General features: G+C 39.7%; 1 protein-coding gene across 1 annotated transcript in view; it reads left to right on the top strand.

Annotated features, from left to right (window-relative positions):
• Snap91 (synaptosome associated protein 91) overlaps positions 1 to 21,712 on the top strand; it is a 111,333-nt gene that overhangs the window by 49,762 nt on the left and 39,859 nt on the right. The window contains exons 8-12 of the mRNA XM_038321598.1: positions 5,072 to 5,178; positions 8,658 to 8,699; positions 15,550 to 15,620; positions 17,490 to 17,495; positions 21,286 to 21,313. Coding sequence (XP_038177526.1) covers positions 5,072 to 5,178; positions 8,658 to 8,699; positions 15,550 to 15,620; positions 17,490 to 17,495; positions 21,286 to 21,313 — 254 coding nt within the window. The remainder of the gene's footprint in view (positions 1 to 5,071; positions 5,179 to 8,657; positions 8,700 to 15,549; positions 15,621 to 17,489; positions 17,496 to 21,285; positions 21,314 to 21,712) is intronic.

Genomic DNA, 21,712 nt, shown 5'->3' with positions numbered 1-21,712 from the left:
TGGCATGTATATTCTCCCTCCTGAGTCGGATTCTGTACATGTCTGTCTCTTGGAAATCTCTAGCCTAGAATGATCTTCCCCTTGCAGCCATAGGGTGCCAGAGCTGGAAGTCAGCCTGACTAACTGTGTGAGTCGCTTAACTCCAGCATAGGTGAGGAACTTCTGCGTACAGCCTCCCTGTCTTCTCTGGGAAGTCGTGGCGTCTCTGCAGCAAGACAGCTGGGAAGAGGGCTTGGGAGGTTCAAGCAAAATGACACCGCCCTCCCACCAGCTGGAATATTTTCTTCCTGTCTGAACAGGCTGGTCTTAACCTTCCTTAGACCTTAGTATCTTACCCTTAATCAACTAGAATTACTGGATTCTAAATCACATTTTGGGTCATAAAGCACCTGGCAAGGGAGGGCTGTGGAAACAAAGGGACTGTCTATGAGGAAAACCTTATTTTCCCAGGAAGCCTCAACTGACGCGGGGCTGTCTTGGAGTAGTACCACAGTTTGACCTGGTCTTAAGCCCAACATCAAGTCTTGTGTTTTCCTTCTCTTTCTTAAACTCCTTAATGGAAGTGAGAGTAGTCACTTTGTCGTCTTATTAGCCTTGCTCCCACTGTGATGGACTAGTCTATGGCTTGATAAGCTTCATTCTAGAAGAACACAGGAAGCTTAACACCGTCTATAAGGATCCCAGCCTTCTGTGGGCAGAGATGGTCATCACCTGCAATTCTAGCCTGCTTGTAAACCTGATCCCTAACTGGCCATGTGACAGTTTAATAGGAGTCTACTTCTTGACATCTCTTCGGGTACCAAATACTGTGACTTCAATGCAAAACAAAAATAGAAAAAGAAAGCAGACACTGCTTTACATTTTCTATCTAGAGAGGAATTTATATAGGTTGGGAGCTTCTATAATTAATGGAAGCCTCCAGACATGGGCTCTGGGCTCTGTCTCCTGGAGGAACGGCTAGTATTAAGAGCCATGTTTACAGGATCTGCTTCTCTGAGGCCTCCTGTTCAGGTTACTTTACAAACAAGACAAGAAGCTGCTACCCCGCCCCAACCACCCCAAGCTTCTTCACAGCACTGGGAAACTGGGAAGCAGACACTTGAAGCTGTAATCCAGGATTAAAGGTCACATGACGGTTGCTTTAATCATCACTTCTCTAAATCCAGGAAGCTGGGCAGTGGGTAGCAGGATGCTGCAGGCGGTAATCCAGCTGCTTGGGCTTCTGACAGACAGAAGCGGTAGACTGGGGAGCTGCAGAAAGGCAGGGAAGACAGCACCTGCCTCAGGGTTATGTTCTAGCTCAGTTGGTGTGCAGAGCAGAGTCTGGTGGGTGGAGCCGGTCACATCAAGCACATCGCTCTGGGAGGACGGGGAGATGTTTGCCTTCTTTGGGGACAGATTCTTGCCCTAAATATAAAGTTCAAAACCAAATAAACTTTAGTTTCAGGTGAGAGATGTTATTGTTAAAGCAGATTTACAGATTTTCCTATTAATTTCTTACAGGTCACTTTTACTCACAGATGTGAGCTTTTTCCTAGGGCTTATGAACCACAAATGGATTCTGTCTATTCTGACTGTTCCTGTGAATGTCAGTTGCAGTTGTTACTGTGTTTAGCTTCGTAAATCCAGACGCTGGTTTCTTCCCGGACCCTGCACGGTCAATGAAACTGAACTCCTCAGCTCTTTGCTCCTAATTCTCTTTTCTCTTTCAGCCATCCATCTTTTCAACCTGCAACCCCAGTTCCCTTTATTGTCATCTTCCTGGGCTCTGCAGCCTGTCAGGAGTGGCATCTTATTGGTTCTTTCTTATCCTCCCTTACTTAGCCTTATTCTTACTTCTTCATCAAGAGCAATGGATTTGATACCTGCAGTTCACTTAGCCATCAGACAATTTCAGCCGTGTAATTCCTCCCACTGTTGCCCTGACAGCTGCTGTTTTACTTTACTGTGTATTGATTTCACACATAGATGGTATCAAGAAGGCAATTTCTGTTTAGGTTAAAATAATAGCTTATTTGAGTCATTTTAATTTTTAATTTGATAACACTAGCTTACTGGCTAAATTGGGAGAGGAAAAGGTTTCAGGACCATTGAACTGTTTTGTATTAAGGACTTTGGGGAAGTGGCCCAAGCATCCCCTTTGTTCTGCTGTGTGGCCTTCATCAGCATGGCCAGAACTGCTGCTGTTCCAGTAACAGTCTAACTAGCAGATAGGCACACAAAACAGGGATCCTGATTGCTTTGAGGCAAGTATGTGTTTTGCTTATAAGAGTCATCCTTAGGAAAATGTGTATTGGTTGAAATCAAAGACTTCATGACCATACTTTGTGTGTAAATTGGAAACAGTTTGGATGCTTTCTTAGTCCAGGTTTCCAATGCTCTGATGAAACACCATGACCAAAAGCAGGTTGGGGAGGAAAAGGTTTATTTCCCTAACAGTCATATTACTGCTCATCCTTAAAGGCAGTCAGGGCAGGAACTCAAATAGGAGACGGGAGCTGATTGAGGCAGATGCAATGGAGGAGATCCTCTTACTGGTTTGATACACTGTGTCTTGTTCAGCCTGCTTCCTTACAGACCCCAGAACCGCCTACCCACAGGTGGTCCCACCCATAATGGACTGAGCCCTCCCACATCAATCACTAATTAAGAAAATGCCCTACAGGCTTGCCTACAGCCTAATTGTATACAGATTGATTTTATGGAGGTATTTTCTTAAGGAAGGTTCCCTCCTCTCAGATGACTGTGGTTAGTGTCATCTTGACATAAGAACTAGCTGGGACAGGCGCTACAAAACTTGAAACTGATTATCTCAGTGGAACTCTGAGATGTCTTTCTTACTGACTAAGGGCCTAGTAATAGTCTAGGTGGGAATCTATCCCAAAGCCGACGCTGAAGCATGGTATCACAGTTTTGCAGCTGTCAACTTTGACCATCTCGGATACCGAAAAACATGTTATCTTTAGTGGGGAAAGGAAAAAGGTTCCTTCCAAAGACACGGGATTTTCTCTGGACCCTTCCTGTGACTCCAGGGGATGGAGAAGCCTCGTAGATTTGCTCCAGCAGTAGAACACTCTGTGTGGCCTTTTTGTGTCATTACTAGTACACTATTAGAGAAACGGCTATGGATTATAGCCTGGAGAGAGGGTGATTGAAGGCCTTTTGTTATTGAATCCCTACTTACCAAGAGAAAAAAACCAGAAAAATGCAAGAGATAAATAAAATTGCTTCACTGTTGATGTATTAATTCAAAGGGAAAATTGATATTTCTCAATTGGACTTCTTTTCTCATGGAGCTTCTGAAGATCAGATAGGAAGAAATAAGTTAGATGACAATAAAGAGAAGTGATTTAAGAAATTTGAACAAAATGGCCTGGAGTAAAGAGAATACAGAAAGAAGTATAATTTTCAGAATAAATCCCAATTTTCCATTTTTTACAGTACAAAAGTTTCTCCCATTGTAACAGCATGATGCTCTCAGTAGCATTAGAAAACAGGCTAGGATAGATAAGAAATGATGTTCAGATTTGACCTCTGAACATTTTTAGTTTATTCTTGATGATTTCATAATACCCCCATAGATCCCTTCTTCTTTTTAATAAGTTTCATGTCTCTTTTTTATGATCTACTGGGTTTGACCAGGCTTGTTTACATGACCATCAGCATGGGTGGGGACCATTGACAAGAGTGTGGTCAGCTTGCCGGCTGGCCTTTCTAAAATAATAATAAAAAATAAATAAATAAGATAGGACTGATCTTGCCAATTCATGGCATGAAGAAAGCAATCTTTGTTTCCTTGAGCCTTTGGCTTGACTTAAATGCACTATATTTAAGGTCTGTGTTAAAAGTAAAATTACTGAAGGCAACCACCAAAAGGTAATGAGTAGTTTATCCCAGGTAATTAGTTCTGCACCTAATTATATTTTTCAGACTTTTCTTAAGAAAACTAAAAATACTTTGGGGGTAGTCAAATTACAAGCTGAATGGCATGAAGAATTCTCATGTGAGAGAATAGAGAAGCAGCGTGACTTCAGCCATATACGGATTTAAAGTGACACACTTGTGAAGCAACTGTCAGGCTAACTGTTGCTCATATCTACTGTAGAAGGCTGCTTACTGCATTGCCATTCGCGGTGTCCACTGATAATTATGGCCAGAATGAAATGGTGAATGGCTGGCAAAGGCTCTGAGAAAGTAATGGTTTTCCTTTAAGCATATCTAAAAAAGACATTGCCATACTGTAATCAAAACAAAGAACCCGAATGACTGAGTTCTAGACTGGAGGGTGGGTAACACCAAAAGAGAATAACAAGGTGATTGCTGTCTGCCAGTAAAGTTGAGAAAAAGATTAGGCTCACAAAGCAGAAAGTCCTGAAAGGTGTGGTGAGCCAGATGACTTTGTAAGAGTCTCCCACTTTATAATTCAAAAATACAGTGTGTTTTATATATTATTTATTTATTTATTTATTTATTATTCATTTGGCAGAAATAATGTGTGACCTAAGTCTAAGCATCAACTGACATGAGTAGAATTATAAAGAATTCTTCAGTTCTGGAAGATTTAATAAATTATTGATATATAATGTATTGATTATTGCTTTATGTGAGCAAGTAAGAAAATAATAACCCTAAGACTGGGATGTGAGCCAGTCTAGAGCTCTCTCCTGGCATACCTTCAGGCTCCAGCATCCAAGAGAGAGTGTGGGTAAGAGAGATAGAAGAGAGGAGAGAAACAAAAAAATAAGGGTGCTGTGGGGTGCAGCCATAGCTTTGAGTTGAGGTTATCATTAGGAATGGTTTTCAAACAAATCCAGAAACATGAGGATCATGAATTAACCTGTTGTGCTGCTTCCTCTATGCTCCTGACTCAGTTCCTTTGTTGCTGAAATTGCTTTGTGGGAGACAGATGATGGCCGGTACGCCTTTCTTCAGCCACTCTGCTTCTCTCTTTCAGTCTGATTTTAACGTGTACCTGCCTGTGCTTTGATTCAGGCCTTAGGCTTTAAGGAATGAATGCTTAAGAGTAAAACAGGATGCTCTTTTCAAATTGCTTATCACTTGTCTCTTGTAGAAAAGTTTTTTGAGATGAAGAAAGGACAATGTAAAGATGCGCTAGAAATTTACAAACGATTTCTAACTAGAATGACACGAGTGTCCGAATTTCTCAAGGTCGCAGAGGTAAGTGGTCCAGACTTTGTTGCTAAGGTAGTCGGAACTAGTGTGCAGCATAATGTCTGGGTGGATAAGACATCGAACACGTGTCCAGAATATATGAGGATGAGAGGTCAGCTTAGAGTCCCCCTCCCCCACCTGTCAGTCAGAGCAGTGTTCTGCACTCCTGCCTCCCACTCAGATGCAGTCAAACAAAATGTTCATGGGTTATGAGATCATTGCTGGTCTACAGGTTGGCCCAGTTCCCCCATTCCACCTAATGACCATTTTACTGTTGTTTTATTGTAAGAAAGTGCTGTATTTTGAACCCTACATTTGGCTTTAGAAAAATCTATCTATTGCTCATGAAGTATAAATCATGAGTCCTGATCTCCCTTACCCTGTCAATGACTTAATCATAATGAAAATGCTAAAATATAAATTTTATGGAGATTACACATTGTTTCTTAAGGATATGCATTACATTTACTCATAACTTCAAAACACAGTGTTCCTGAGATTATCTGTAAACTGGAGTTCTGGTTTGTTTGGTTTTTTTTTTTTTTCCCTTGTGAAATCGAGGACTTAACTTGTGCTAGTGCTGGAAGTGGTGGTGCTAGCGTAGCCCCCTGTGGGATGGCCAGTGGGTTTTGTCTCACATGTTGACTACTGACTCAGAGAGAGAGCCTGCGATGCAGTGTGAGAGGCTCCAGGTTCGACAGTGAAGTCTATAAAACTATGGACATGGGACATTCATGACATGCCTTACTTATTTATTATTATTATTCTGTCATTATTATAAAACTGTCTGCATTTTCTTGATACACAGATCTTAGTTGTTTATATTTTTATGATTTCCCCCCTTTAGCCACAATTATTAGTATGATCTAGTAAAAAATTGCTCAATTTTGAAAGGATCATTTATGTCCAGGCACTCTGAGCAGAAGATTGCTTCATTTCCCACTTGTTGTTCTAGAGGAGGCAGACACTGGACAGTGTGTTGTGTGTGCACATACCTCCATAAAGGACAGTGGACAGTGTGTTGTGTGTGCACAGACCTCCCTAAAGGACAGTGGACAGTGTGCTGTGTGTGCACAGACCTCCATAAAGGACACTGGACAGTGTGCACTGTCTGCACATACTTCCCTAAAGGACACTGGACAGTGTGTTGTGTGTGCACAGACCTCCATAAAGGACACTGGACAGTGTGCAGTGTCTGCACATACTTCCTAAAACAGCAAACAAAATGGGCCCCAAGAACTTTAGGAGAAAAGAATTGCTGACACGGATTTTCGTTGTTTACTAAGTTTGTGTTTGTGTCCCTTTGTGCCTCATGTTAAACTTATGCCAGTGAAGAAGAGACGCATAGAGAAGGTGTCAGTCTAAGAGTCTGTCTCTAAATAATGGAATAATAAATATATTTTGTGAACATGTATAAGTCTTTTTATGGAATGGACCCTAATTCTATAAAACTAGAATAAGCACCTGAAGTTCATTGGGATAACTATAATAATTTGGTTTTCTTTTATGTTTAAGTAGTGTTTCTTACCATTTGAGTACACTGAAGATAGTATAGAATGATTTGGTTATAATCAGTCAATACAGAAAGTTTTCAGTAGATTACAGATCTCAGGTGTGTCCCAAGCAGCACTCATACATCGCATGTGCTCTTACTTGATGGCTAATCTGTCGTTAGAACCATTTTCCTGAGGAGTCTAAGGAAGGCTTTTATAACATCATTTTAAAATGTAACTGCAGCTGAGTGTACCTCAGCAATAGAGTGCAGTGTGGTTTGGGTGAGGCCCTGTCTTAGATTTCTGGTACCACAGATGCTAAGCAATAAACTAAGAATGCATATTAGCTGCTTAGAAAGTATGACTGAGCTGTCCAGCATACACGAAAGTCCCCAGCCTTCTTATAGGAATTGCTTCAAGTACAAAAAACTCCCCATGTCTTAGGCTCTTCAACCTACTTAATTTATTTGAGCCTCAATTTCATTAATAAACAATTACAAAGTAAATTATAAATAAAATCAATTATAAAGTTATAGTCTAAGAATCAGAAGAAACCAATATTAGTTAATAAATGATCCATTAAGTAAATTATAAGACAAGGAAGTTCTGTGCAGTGCTTTTGAAAAGCAGGACATTCTCTATGCTAACATGGACACGCCCCTAAGCTTAATGAACAGTTAAGTCCAATACAAAATAAAAAAGTGCAGAGGAAATGAAATCATGAAATTGTAGGAAGGTGGGCAGACTTGGAAAATACAATATTAAGTGAGGTGACCCGAACTCAGAAAGAAAAGAGACTGTGTGAATCCAGCCTGTATTACATTACATATACATGCATGAATACATGAACAGTTCAAAGTGTGGGTATAGTGTAACACTTCGAAGGGCGACCAAGAGAAGGTGACATTAGATGACAGAGAAGGAAAGAGTGCAGGCAAGGGGACACATGAGTCATTAAGGAGAGTATAAAGCCAGTCAGAGTGCGTGCGTGCGTGCGTGCGTGTGCGTGCGTGCGTGTGTGTGTGCGCGTATGTGCGTGTGTGTGCGCGCGTGCGTGCGTGCGTGCGTGTGTGTGTGTGTGTGTGTGTGTGTGTGTGTGTGTGTGTTGGATACGTGAATGAAAATACGATCAACAGGGAAAGTGTAAAATCCTAAGCTTAGCTCTGCTGCTGCTTTGGAACGGCCTTTCTAACTGTGTGCGAGTTCCCTGGGCTGTTGAGTCTGGGGCTGTGTGAAAAGAAAAATTAAGCTTAGTGTCGCTTATATGCTGCTATTGGTGGAGGAAAATGAAATACTTATATTTCAAGTTTCCTTGATTCTATATAAACTCTAGAAAAGTGGTTTTCAACCTTCTTAATGCTATGATCCTTTAATACAGTTCCTCATGTCGTGGTCACCCATAACCATAAATTATTTCATAGCTACTTCGTAACTGAAATTTTGAAACTTACTAATCACGTATAAATATCTGATATGTGACCCCCCCCCCCCGAGGGGTCACGACCCACAGGTTGGGAACTGCTGCTCTGGAAGACTGTCTAAGAAACTGGCAAAGTGATTCTCTCTGTGAAAGAGGATAGAAGCTTCTCCCTGAGCAAAAGATTAAAATAAAATAACCTAAAATAACCATTCCCCAAGGACTCCCTGGACAGAATTATTTAAATTTTGTTTGAATGGTTTCATAATTTCTTGGCTTCTGTGAAACATACAGGGTACATTTAAAATTTACACTTCAGGATGTTTTCATTTATTTTTGTATTCTAGTAAAATCCTATAAACTTGTTATAACTAAGAGTTAACTATTTCAATGAGTTTATTACCTTATTGAGTGGGAAACTATGCGTAAAGTAAGCTTGATACTCACAGTAGTAATTGATTTACACCAAGAATAGGCTGTAGTTTTAGCAAATCCAAGATTGATTTTACATTAAATGCCAAAAAAGTCATAAAAACCCAATTAGTAATTTTATTTGTTTTTTTTTTAATCCACAGCAAGTTGGTATAGACAAAGGTGACATTCCCGATCTCACGCAGGTAAGTGTGTAGAGGGCCTATCAGTAGACAAGACATTGATAATTAATAGGTTGCCACAATGGGCATACTTTGTAAATATTTCATTGATTTTGAGTTTAAGCAAACCAGTTTTCTCAGAAATTATTCAACCTTACTAATTTTTTCAAATTATTGATTATTTCTGGGGAGAAAAGGAAGATTTACCTGCCTGTTAGCTGTCGCTTCTTTAAGGGCAACTGAACATCCTAGTTGGGCTCATTGCTTCATGACGTGAACCAATGAGAGCAGAGACTGTCTGTGACAGGGCTGGGGTCTCAGAAGTGACTTCCGGCCATCAGAGTACGTGAGCGTTCTTTGCTGTCCTTGTTCTCCACGTGCACCTAGTCTGAGGGAGAAACCCTGGTGTCCAGGTTTTGCATTTCCCCTCGCGCCCCTATGAAGACGAGGACTTCCTGTATAAATGCTCTCGGTGGTGCTAATAGAGACGTGATTTTCTTCTGGGCCCAGTTTTAAAATGGCAGTAAGGTCTGGGCTTCCTCACCAGCCACGTCAGCTGTCACGTGCATGGCTCCCAGAGAGAACAGATGCCAAGTTAAAAATTGGTCCTCAGGATAATTGACAGGAGTAGGTATGGTTCTAACACCCTGTGATGGTAAATTTCAGCCTCACATGTGCCTTTTACTAGAAGCAGTATTGTGGGGGTTCTTTTTGGGGATAACCACCAGCACCCAGATTAATTATGAAAGCTTGGCTTTAGCTTAGGCTTGTTACCAACCAGCTCTTATAACTCGAATTAACCTGTTTCTATTAATCTACATTCTGCTATGTGACTTTTCATTTCTCCTTCATTCTGTATGTCCGACTCCCCTCGTGTCTCTCTGATAGCTCTCTCAGGCACCTACATTCATCCTAAGTTCCTCTCTCTGCCCAGAAGTCCCGCCTTAAACACTCCTGCCTAGCTATTGGCTGTTCAGCTTTTTATTAAACCAATCAGGTGCCTTAGGCAGGCAAGGTAAATCAGTGAGACATCTTTACACAGTTTGCTCAAATATCTCACAACACACGCTGGTCATTAGTCACGTGAATGTTGTATCTCTTTAAACTTAGTCATTATAGTAGAAAAGAATGAAACCCCCCTCTTGGTTTGAAAGGTTATTTTAATTACTTGTGTGTATGCATGGAGCCTGCACATGTGCACCACATGCATGTAGGAGTCGACAGAGGCCAGAAGAGGGGGTCAGATGCCTTGAAATTGGAGCTAGAGTCAACTGTGAGTCACCATGTGGGTACTAGGAACTGAATCAGGGTCTTCTACAAGATCAGCAAGTGCTTTTAATGCTGAATCGTCTCTCTAGTCCTGTTCCCCACTTTTAAATAATATCACATTGTCTATTATTAATTTGCCATCTTTATAAATATTTGCATATTTAAAATAATATGTAAATACTACTTTTACTAAAAATGAGGAAAGTTGAAGATGAAGGCTTTCTCTTTTTATATTACTAAAATATAAAATATCAATAATTCTTACAAATTAAGCTCATAGAATAATTCAGAACATGATGGCGGTATATTCTTTAGTTTAGGGGAGACAGAACCCATGCACAGATGAAATATTTTTAAAAAGTTCTACTCCTTTAGTGTTACCTGCTGAAGTGTATACCTGAATAAGGTACTTATATCTTTGAGCATGGGTAAATATTAAATATGCATGAATTATTATTTTAAGAATATTTTTGTTGAAGTAGATTTACTTTGTAACATCATAAGAAAATTGATGCTTTCGTTTTTTTTATCTATAGCAAAAAACTACATTGCATTTTTTCCTAGCTATTCCAGATAAATAATACATGTTATAAAAGATGGGCATTACATGTTTAGTTCAATGATGAGTTTTTAGAAATGGCAAGTTTTCTTTTACACTATACATAATCCTCACTGTGGGATAAATACAAACTAGCTATTTAGTTCAGGGGAGCCTGACAGGTAAGAACAGGTCCTCGCTGTCTCCTTTTGGGCAGTCTAGACACTATGAGAGAGCCAAGGGACTATATAAATACCTCTGTTGGTTTCCAATTTTGAAAATGATAGCAGATCATTGAAAGAAGGGGCACATCCTTGGGTTTTATTTTTAATGATACCATAGTATTCATTGCAACTTATGTAATTGCTCAAGAAGTCTGTAGATACATTTAAAGTTGTACAGTATATGTGTCAGAACTTGGAAAGCCAACTTGACTCCTCTCCTGAGCCTATAATAGAGTCATTAGATTCCAGAATGTTCTGTCCTGTTTTCCTTGTGTGCTAAAGCAGCATAGATGCCAGTATAAATTACCACCTCATTAAAAACTCCGCTAGATGAACTCTCTACACATTTAAATTTAAATAGGAGAGTGCTGCATGCTTCTGGAATTTCTTAATTAGTAGGTTGATTGTGTTTTCCTGGTGATTGTAAATCACATATACATCTCCATAAATTATCTTTTAGAGCCCCTTCTGCAGGCTAAGGGGGATCTCACACTGAGCTACAGATTTAGGACCTCCCAGTCCCCCAACAGTACAGACAGGTTCAAGCTGAAATATGAGACTTTCTGAAGTGAAAACCTGTAGAGAGTGTTAAATCAGGATTAATCTAGAGATGAATCTGCAGTACAAGGTGGTGTGACTCCATTAGCTCCTTTTAAATGAAGGTCTGATCACTGCCAGGCTCCTTCATAGCTTCTAGAGCTACTTCATCTAGCCACAAAGTGAACAAAAATATCTTTCTGGAAAGAATTATATAGGGACTGAGGGGTGGCCTGGGTTAAAGTGCCTGCTACTCTTGCAGAGGACCCAGGTTGTTTCCCAGACCTGAGTCAAGTGGCTCACAGGGCCTGTAACTCCAACCCCAAGGGATCCAGCACCCTCTTCTGACCTCTGTGTGTGCTGCACTCATGAATAAACTCACTCGACATGAATTATTTACTTTTATTTTTTAAATTGAAATTAATTTTTATACAATATTTCTTATCAGTTTCCCCTCCCCTAACTCCTAGATATGTCTGCCCTCCTCATCCACCCAAATCCATATCTTCTTTCTCTCTGTATTTTTAGAAAACAGGCAGGCAAACAAACCAGAATAAAGAAAAAACACAAACACATGCACACACCAAATTTAAAAAAACCAAAAATGCAAAAACAAAATTGGAAGCCACAATAAATAAGCAAAAGGCCAGTAAAACAAAACAAAAAATGCCCAAGCAAAGCAATATAAGACAAAAAGTCTACAAAAATAACCACTGGGGTCATTTTGTGTTGGTTGTCTACTGCAGGGCATGAGGTTGATGTACCCAGTGAGACTCTATTAGAGAAAAACCAATTTTTCCTTTGCAAAGTAAATAGGAATTAAGTTGAAGAAATGATGGTGAGCTGACTTCCTTTTGAACTTAGAATAAAAGGGAATTAAAACTTCTCAAAAAGGGGGAGCAAAGGGACTTAACACATACTGTCCACTTTAGTGGTGAACAGTAAACACCAGTGTGCATATAGCATCAACACATTTAGGTGATTCGTGACAATCGGTTACATTTCCAAAAGACATTTACAGTAGTGCTTTGAGGAAGAAGAGAGTATGATCTCCCAACTGGAATATTTCTCCTCAGCACTTAAAATGGTGTCTGAGATCTAATCCAGATTTGAATTACCTTTATGTATTTTTAAACATGATTTTCATGTTTTATTACCTAAAGAATATAAATGGCAGATGGATGGTTTTTTTAAACTCTGGGCATCACGGCAGATGCCCAGATGAATCTATTTATGATTCATATTATGTTGAATGAATTTATTTCAACCAAATAATTCTTACAATAGCATTTTCTCTTTGGAGTATGTGCCCAAATTTTAAACTCCATGTATGAAGAAACTCTTAGGGTTTTGGTTGACCTGAAAACTGCTGTCAAAGAGAAATCTCATTTATTATTATTATTATTATTATTATTATTATTATTATTATTATTTATTACAAATTTTCACCTCCTCCCCTCCTCCCATTTCCCTCCCCTCCCCCTCCCTCTCCCTCTCCAGTCCAAGGAGCAGTCAGGGTTCCCTGCCCTGTGGGAAGTCTAAGGTCCTCCCCCCTCCATCCAGGTCTAGGAAGGTGAGCATCCAAACAGACTAGGTTCCCACAAAGCCAGTACATGGAGTAGAATCAAAACCCAGTGCCATTGTCCTTGGCTTCTCAGTCAGCCCTCCACGTAAGCCACGTTCAGAGAGTCCGGTTTGATCACATGTTCCATCAGACCCAGTCGAGCTGGCCTTGGTGAGCTCCCATTAGATGGGCCCCACCGTCACAGTGGGTGGGCGCACCCCTCGCGGCCCTGACTTCTCATTTTAAATTACGACATTGGTGATGCTGTGACACATTTGCTGTTACCTGTCAGCTGCCACAAGCCAATTCCTGTTCTTTGACCTATTCACGCGGCCATTTTTCTGAAATGAGAGAGTAAAGATGCTACCGACTCTCAGTGTTCCCTTAAGTTTCTGTTACTGTGGCAGAGGCATTCTGAAAGTTTGCCTAATTTGAGGTTCAGGGCGCGACCCGCCCTCCCAGAGGCGGCCATCTTTATGCGGTGCCTACTGTGTGAGGAGTTGATTTACTCCACCAGCTGTGAAAAGGGCATGCATCATGTACTCCTGGACATTCCTATCAAGGGACTTTTTTTTTTCCAAAGAAGAACTTCTCTTGGATCACATGTCCTTATGAGAAATATAAACGTTAAGGCACTTTGAAAATCCCTAGGATAAAAGGCTCAAACTTAATTATATGTAGAGTAACTCCCTGGAGCAAGTCGGCTTGGGCATCATCCTGACACGTCTGCTTTACAGCTGTTGTGATCTCTGCTTCAGCATTTAGTTTTTTCAGTTATTAAAAAAATTTCCCACCAGACCTGGTGGCACACACCTGCAGTCCAAGTACTCCAGAGGCAGAGGAAGGGAAATCTCTCTGAGTTCGAGGCCAGCCAGGCTCCATAGTAAGATCCTGTCTCCAAAAAGAGGGGTTGAGGAACAGACATTTCCTGGGGAGAATGAAGTTATAATCTGTCTTTCTGATGTTTTGTTTTAATCTTAGTACTAACAGGCCAGAGACTGTGGGTCCTGTGGAGTCTTTGCTAGCAGTATTTTGTTCTGCATTTTAAATTAATAGTGTTTGCTTTTCTTGTATAAACTTCTTAATTTGCACTTAGCAAAAGAATCATACTGTGTTTACATTTCATTTCACATGCAGAGGACACGGGTCTTATAATAAAGAGAGATTCCGTGACTTGATACTTGTTTCCCAACGTAATTTATATGGGAATAAAGAAAAATGGAGTTTGTTCTTAGGCTGCTTTGGTCTGTCTTCATTGTCATCATTAACATCAATAGTTGAAAAGAATGTGAAGTTACCAGATAGAGATTTATCTTAAGAAGGTTTAGCTCAGTTATATTTTCTGCTTAAAGCTCCAGTGCATATTTATTTAATGAGCATTTCCTTATAATATATAATCTAATGTATAGAAGATAATTTCCATTAATCATGTTAAAAATTCATTTTTTTTTGAAACTTACAAAATTATTTATTCTCTGGACTTTGCTGGATGTTGTTGAATAAATCTGTCTTCACCTGAACTGTCTTTGAAATTCCATCTTGCATCATCTTATAACCTTCTAGATTCCTTGACAGCTTTTCACTCTGAAGTCTAAGTCTGTTTGACAATGCTGATATGGACATCCATTTCCATCCCACTTTTGTAACTTGAATCAAGTCAATATGTTTATTTACATACTTTTATATATAGTTATGATTTTACACATAATTTGCATTTATAATCATATAATTACATATATAATAATCACATAAATGTTAAAAATTGAGTTTACTATAAAAATTAAAATTAATATTAAATGCCTGAACCTTGAAAATTAAAAAATTTTAAAAAGAATCTTATTTAGTTATTAAGTATATTAGTATATACTTAATATATATTATATATTAATATATTATATATTATAATGCATTAATATATTATATTATATATTAATATATTAATATAATATATTATATTAATAAATATATAAAGTATATTTAGTTATTAAGTATATTAGAATATAGAATTATGTGAATTTCTTGTCAACTTTTTTGTGCTTTAGCAGTTAACATGGTTAGTGCAAATTCCTTCAAATTTAATTTCCTTTTGAAAAACAAGCATCAGGTTGTACCAATAGCTGTAAGCAGGTATTTTATCATACTGCTTTTTAATGAATGTCTATACTGTTGAGGTCTAGTTTGCACTAAAAGAAAAAGTATATTCAATTTCTAAATAATTAGAAACTCTTAATTGCCACTCTGTATTAAAGTTATATTCTTTTTGTCACTTTAACCCTCTTTTAAAAATGTGGTAATCAAATTCCTTCATATTTTAACCAGGCATGCATAAATGAATTTTAATGTATATTCAAATTTCTATAAATTTATATTTGGGCATGTATGTTTTGGATTTGGGTGTAAATAAGTGCCTTTTCTCTATGGTTCTGTGTGAAGTGGTAGTGAGCTCGATCTTAGTCCACCTAAGCAGTAACAGTAAACACCCATCCAGTACAGTAAACACCCTTCACTGAAACCCTGTTGTAATGTCATTGAGTATGCAGTGGAGGTAAGTCTATTTAAGGTGGACCAATCTGAGATACCACAGAATTTAAATACCTAAATATCAAAGGACCTGGGATGAAATCATCTCACACAGATGTGAGGATGCTTACATAGGCCTCCACTATACAGGGTTACAGTGATGTTAAAGTGTGCTTGCTTTGAAAGAGAACAACAGACATTTATTTTTATTTCTTATTGTAGGCTCCCAGCAGTCTTATGGAGACCCTTGAACAGCATCTAAATACCTTAGAAGGAAAGAAACCTGGAAACAAGTACGCATTGCTTGTATATCGTAAATAAGATGAAAAACACCAAGTGGTTCTTTATGAGAATGAGAGTTCTCAGGGGGACACCTCCTCCAGTGCAGCTTCAGGGTGTACTTAGCTGCCAGTCTCCAGGGTTCCCTCGGGCACCCTACCCATCCTCTTCTATCAGGTGACACCTGACCTCAGCCTGTCTGCACTGATGCAGCCCAGTAATCAGTGGCTCACAGCAGGTTGACTGGACCTGCCCTTCGAAGTCACTCTTGAAAACTTAAGGCTGTTGTGGTTGGCTGTGACTAAAACAAGCAGAATTTCACAAGCGTCCATGAGTACTGAGATATTCCCAACTGCAGTATGAGAAAAGAGAAGCCTTTGAGTGTGGTTTTCAAAGCCACGCTTCCTTGAGCATCAGGTACACCGGGAGCAGCAGGCAGGCAATGATTCATACAGTTTTGCTGGTTCTGAGGACTTCCTGCTTAGGTACTTAGTTTTTGGCTGTCTTCTTCATTGTGTACAAAATAATGCCTGGGTTCCTTTCTTCCCCACCTCTGTAACGGACATCAGACTTGTCTGTACACAAGGCCTGCTCCTTTCCAGCCTTCATCCCTTGTTCCCACTGTATTTCTTCAGCCTTGGACCTGTCTGGCTCCTGGTGTAGATCCTGTGACTCCTGGGAAGACCCTCTGCAACCCCACCTATATATGAAGCCTTCCTTCCTTAGTCATGAGCTTCCCTGTATTGTGGCTTTTTAGCCACATGGGTAATTCCAAGAGAATTTTGGTTCTAGATGCCAGGGACTGTTTTACACTTTATTATGTGAACAATGAAAGCAGGCTCTGTTCCACAGTTAGCTTGCAGTCTGTCATTAGTGGTCCTAACTTCAGGTGGAGTTCACTTAGCTCATCTGATAGCTCAGGAGTTAGTTGTTGCAGGGCTAACGGCTGGCCATAGATTTTGGGTTGTCTGTGTGTTTTTATTTTTGCCAATGACAGAGCTGTGAAAAATTTAACTCTTCTGTGATCCCTCCCTGGGCATCCTCTCGGAGCTTAGGCTTATGTCTTGATGTCACATTTTTTGCCAATTATTTCATCAGCTGTGTTTTCCCCCCAAATTAGTTTAATAAGGTTTTATAAATAGTGTCTGGTATAGTTTTAACTTTTCAGTAGAGAAGTTTTTGGGGCATATTTGTCCACACAGCCTCAGTGATGGATGACAAGACCTCTCTGGTTGTTTTTAGGCCAGGCTGTTGTTCAATGTAGCTGTGGTTGACCAGATGTTGGTGTGAGACCAACACATTACACTACACTGGGCCACTCTCTGTTGGGATGGTTGGGAAGCCAGATGAGTTGACTGGGACTTAGACAAACGCAGAGAGTTGAGAAATGTCCCTGCTTCAGTAACTCAAGGCCCTTGCCTATGCATGTTCCCTCAGTCTGTCTGTCCCTGTTGAGTGCCGTATGTGTACTGCAAGCTGCTTCTCAAGCCTTTGCTCTCTCAGGCAGGCACTGCCGACCTCGCTATGTTTCTTATTGAAATGTCCAGTGCAGCCTTCACCAGAGCCTTTTCCCCAACTACAGCCTCTTAAGCCAGCCTTTGACGCTGAGCTTGCCCCTGTATGGCCAATCTGAGGAAAATTTACCCGTAGGCATTTTTAGAAATAGGAACTAAACTCTATATGTAGTCCATAGCCAAACTCATTCAGCTTAGAATGACTTTTCTTGCTTCTTTAAAATCACTTTATGCTTGCCAGATTCCTTTCAGTAATTGGCTGAAAACACATTTTAATCAGTCTTTTCTTGATCGGTTTTTAAGAAAGAACAAGGTGTAATAGTTAACTCATTTCTCCTTTGTGTATTTGTGCTTCCATGGGAACTTAAGTGAAGGGTGAGTACTATGCTAAGTGACTTTGCATTTGGTAACTGCTAAAAATGCAAACAAAAACCACTTAGTATTCTGTATTTGGTATCTGAAAATTTAAAAATTGATTAGTGTCCATCTTCTGCATCTATGTTTCTATTATGTATTTTTTTTCTTCTAAGGTATCTGGAAAGAATGGTTTTGCTTCCTTTGGGTCTTGTTGGATCATAATTAACAGTATCTCTTAGGTGTTTAAGTAACTATCTTTTAGGAAAGATGTTTCATTATTTCATTTAATAAATAAGTGAAAGATTGTTTTTCAGCACACTGTAGAAAGCCAAGACAATTTTACTAGGAGCATAGATTGTTTGTTTGAGGTTATTTTTTTGCCATTCCATAGCGATACAAAACTCTTCTAACCCCTTGTGTATGTATATGCCATTGCAAATGTCTGCTGTGATAAGCCTAAGCCAGGTGTGGTGGCAGACACCTTTAGTCCCAGCACTCGGGAGGCAGAGGCAAGCAAATCTCTGAGTTCAAGAGCAAGTTCCAAGACTACAAAGAAACCTGTCTTGAAAACAAAACAAAACAAAAAGACCGCTAGATTAGACATGAATGCCTTTCCCTCTTAGCACCATGGCCACTGACAGGCATTAAATAATGCAGAGTACTGTATGGCATAACTTTGTGTATTCTCTCCTTTATGATTCCATAGCACAGAAAACTGAAATTGATTTTATTTCTATTGTGGCATACTAAGTGTTGAACTGAGCATGTAGGAAACCCAATATATCTTGTGTAATTAAAATTGTTTGCAAGATATTGATAGGCTCTTACATCTCTGTATTTTTGTGGATAACATTCATGTTCAACACTACATAGGAATTATTGTTGGCGATGAAGTAAATAACAAAGGTTCTTCTCTTGAGAACTTGCTATTTCCATCTTTAAAAGAAGTGTCGACATTTTCTTTGTTCATAAAAAAAAAGTCTGTAGGCCTGTTTGTAGCAATTTAAAGATTATTTTCTTCGATTACAGTATAGGTCATTCATTCTCCTTTAAAATTATCAGTAGTGGCTTAGTTTTCTCAACAATCTACTATGTAGTAGATTTCTGTAAGTCCTGGTTAAGTGTCCATTGCTATGATGAGCACCACAACCAAGGCAGCTCAAGGAGGAAAGGGTTTATTTCACTTTACAGCTCACAGCCAGTCAATGAGGGGAGTCGAGGCAAGAGAATCAGTCAGGTCAGGGACCTGCAGGCAGGAACTGAAACAGACTGCATGAACGCTGCTACTGCCCAGTCTGCTTTCTTATACCGTCTAGGACCCCTTGCCCAGAGATGACACCACCCACAGTAGACTCGATCCTTCCACACCTGTCATCAGTCAAGGAAATGCCCTATAGACTGTCTGCAGGCCATTCTGATGGAGGCATTTTCACAGTGGAGCTCCCTCTTCCCAGATAATTCTATCATGCGTCGTTGACAAAAATCCAACCAGGATACACTATGCGTGAAAGTATAAAAATGAATATTAGTTTGCAATAAATGTTGTTGTCTGTACTCAAAAATTGGTAGCATTTTCTCTCTTTTAAGTGTCAGTGGCGCAGTAGGACGGAATATCAGGCAAAATATTCTCCAAACGCAGCTGTTTATGACCTATGGGAAAAGAATACATGTCCATCCCATGTGTGTTTTCTTTAGGGCAGGGTTGAATGTGGACCAGGGACAAGCTCTGGGTAGCAGACAGCCTTGGTGTAGATTTCAGTAAGTGATTAAAGGCCCCATTGAAACACCTCTGAATATGTCATAGCAAAAGCCAGATAGGGCCAATGGGAACAGAGGTCACTCATGTTGACAGCTTAATTCCAAATAAGATAATTTAATTACATCTTATCTGTTTATTCATGTGTGTGTGGAGGGGCAGAGGACCTCTTTTGGGACCTGACTCTCTCTATCCACCACATGGGTCCAAGAGTCAGACTCAGGCCATCACGTTCGGCAGAAAGCACTGTTAATCCACCGAGCTCTCTTGTCAGGCCAAAGACAGTTTCTTAAGACTTTTGGTTCATTGGTGACTATGAAATGAGCACATAAATGCATTCTTACTTGAATTTTCAGTTAATACCACCCAAAATGCTAGCTATTGTATAGAGTGTTCAGGTAAGACAACGGCAGGATGTGTTCTTTTTAGCTTAGCCCCCAGCCATGAAGATTGAGATGAGAGGCAGGTGACGTGTGATCAGCAGCTGTCCTGACCGCTCAGGGAGAGGCCGTCCATTCTCGCTCATCTGTTTAGTAAGCGTGTTCCTGTTGGGTTTCACGAAGGGTGATCACACCAGTTACAATTGTCTTTCGCACATCTTGAGGTCGAGTTCTTGAACAGCAGAGGGCAGTGTTCTGTCAGTTTTATTACATAGGCTTATTGTGGAGTAGAAGCCGGTCCCACTATCTGTGTATTGGCTGGCGAGTATTTCAGGAGTTCTTGCTTATTATACCCAGTAACTCATCGTATCAGTACCAGGAAGAATTGGCTTGTGAAATTCCACTGAGAGAAAAAGTCACTTCTTCTCAGAAAGTGACCGTGTCAAAGAGTGTTTGTGGTTTCTTTCTTTGCTTTATTTTGCCAAGTAAACATTATTTTTATTAAGTTTTCATTTTCATTTTCTGTTTAATGTTTTTATGATATATCTAATTTCCTTCCTTTTGAAAATGTATGAAGGAAAACTATGTAAGTGGGAAAAAATTTTTGCCAAAAATTCATGATATTTCAACCTTAATGGTGTACTAGATTCGTAGGTTCCTAAATCCATTTTTCTGTAGATGCAAAAACACCGAATGTCTTCACTTCAGTGGAGCCTTTCAAATGGGAAGTTATAGGCACACATAAGATAGTAGTAGCTGGCACAGAGTGTCTGTAAATAGGTGGAATTTGCATAGGATTGGACAAAATCCCAGTTACTAACTTTGGTATTTGCTCCTGAACGAAAGCCATCCTTACAGCTGAAGCTGGCTGCAGCTTCTTATTAAAGTTTGCTTTGTCTTCATTCTTTCCTTATTATTCATTTCATGCCACCCCATGTTAGGGAAGGGTGAGCTGTTCAGGCACATGTTTCTAAAGTGTGACTGTCTAGTTTGTGCTAGAGTCAGTGTTCCCTTTAAAGACTGTCCTGTTCCTTCATATTCCCTCAGAAATAATCATCCAGGTTGCTCTTCTCTGTCACACTCCCACTAGTTATGACAAACATATGGAAATATTTTCCTAAAGAGTTTTCATTACAGGCATGTAGTCATGTATAACACATACAAGCTACAGGCATGTAGTCATGTATGCTGAGTCTGGTTCACTCATGCGGCTCACAGGGGGTCTTGTCTTTTTTCTCTAAGGTTCCTTCTTTTATGCATAAGAGTTGAAGTTAAATGAATTGCAATGTATGATTTTCTTCTTGAGCTTTCTAAGTTTTGAAATAATAAATAGGTATTCGTTTTTAAAGTTTATATAAGTTTATATAATGCGCCTTTTCACAAGGCTTGAGGACCTTTTAGAAGTTGAAATTCTAACTGTTTTTTGGTGGATATAAACAACAATGAATTGAGAAAAAAAATCATTTTAAATTTAAGAACGTCCATTGACAGATATTAAGTCAATGGAAACATTGAGACAAGGACTTCACGGAGTAAAAGACAAGTGGCATGGGCTCCTCTGTGGCCATGAGAGCGCCGTGAAAACAGCCCTAGCGCCGAACAGCATGTCGCCAAACTTGCTGCTTCCGCAGACATCCTCAGTTCACATTTCATTTTCTTGTATTTCTTTTAGATCTGGTGCTCCCTCTCCATTAAGTAAGGTAAGTTGGGTTGTTTCTCGGGTGTCTTCTTTTTACAGTGTAAAGCTCAAAGCACCAAGTGTGTTTATTCTGCAACACAGCAAGCATACCACACTCTCAGGCCTTTCTCATCTTCCAAAAATCAAAGTCCAGAGGCATGAAACAGTAATGCCCCATGCCTCCTGACCTCAGTCCCTGGAAACTACCATTCTTTGTACATTTACAAATATACCTCATCTGAGTGGATCCAGACAGTCTGGACTTTTGTAATTCATTTACTTTACTTAATGTGTCTTGAGGGCTCAAGCCTAGCCTCATAGGCCAAGATTTTCTTTTTAAGGTTGAATAAACCTTTCTTTTACACACACACACACACACACACACACACACACACACACACACACACACACCGTTTTGTTC

Source organism: Arvicola amphibius, chromosome 3, assembly GCF_903992535.2.
Source record: "Arvicola amphibius chromosome 3, mArvAmp1.2, whole genome shotgun sequence".
NCBI classification, from domain to species: Eukaryota; Metazoa; Chordata; class Mammalia; order Rodentia; family Cricetidae; genus Arvicola; species Arvicola amphibius.
Note: the sequence above shows the minus strand (reverse complement) of the source record. Positions and strands in the feature narration are given on the sequence as shown.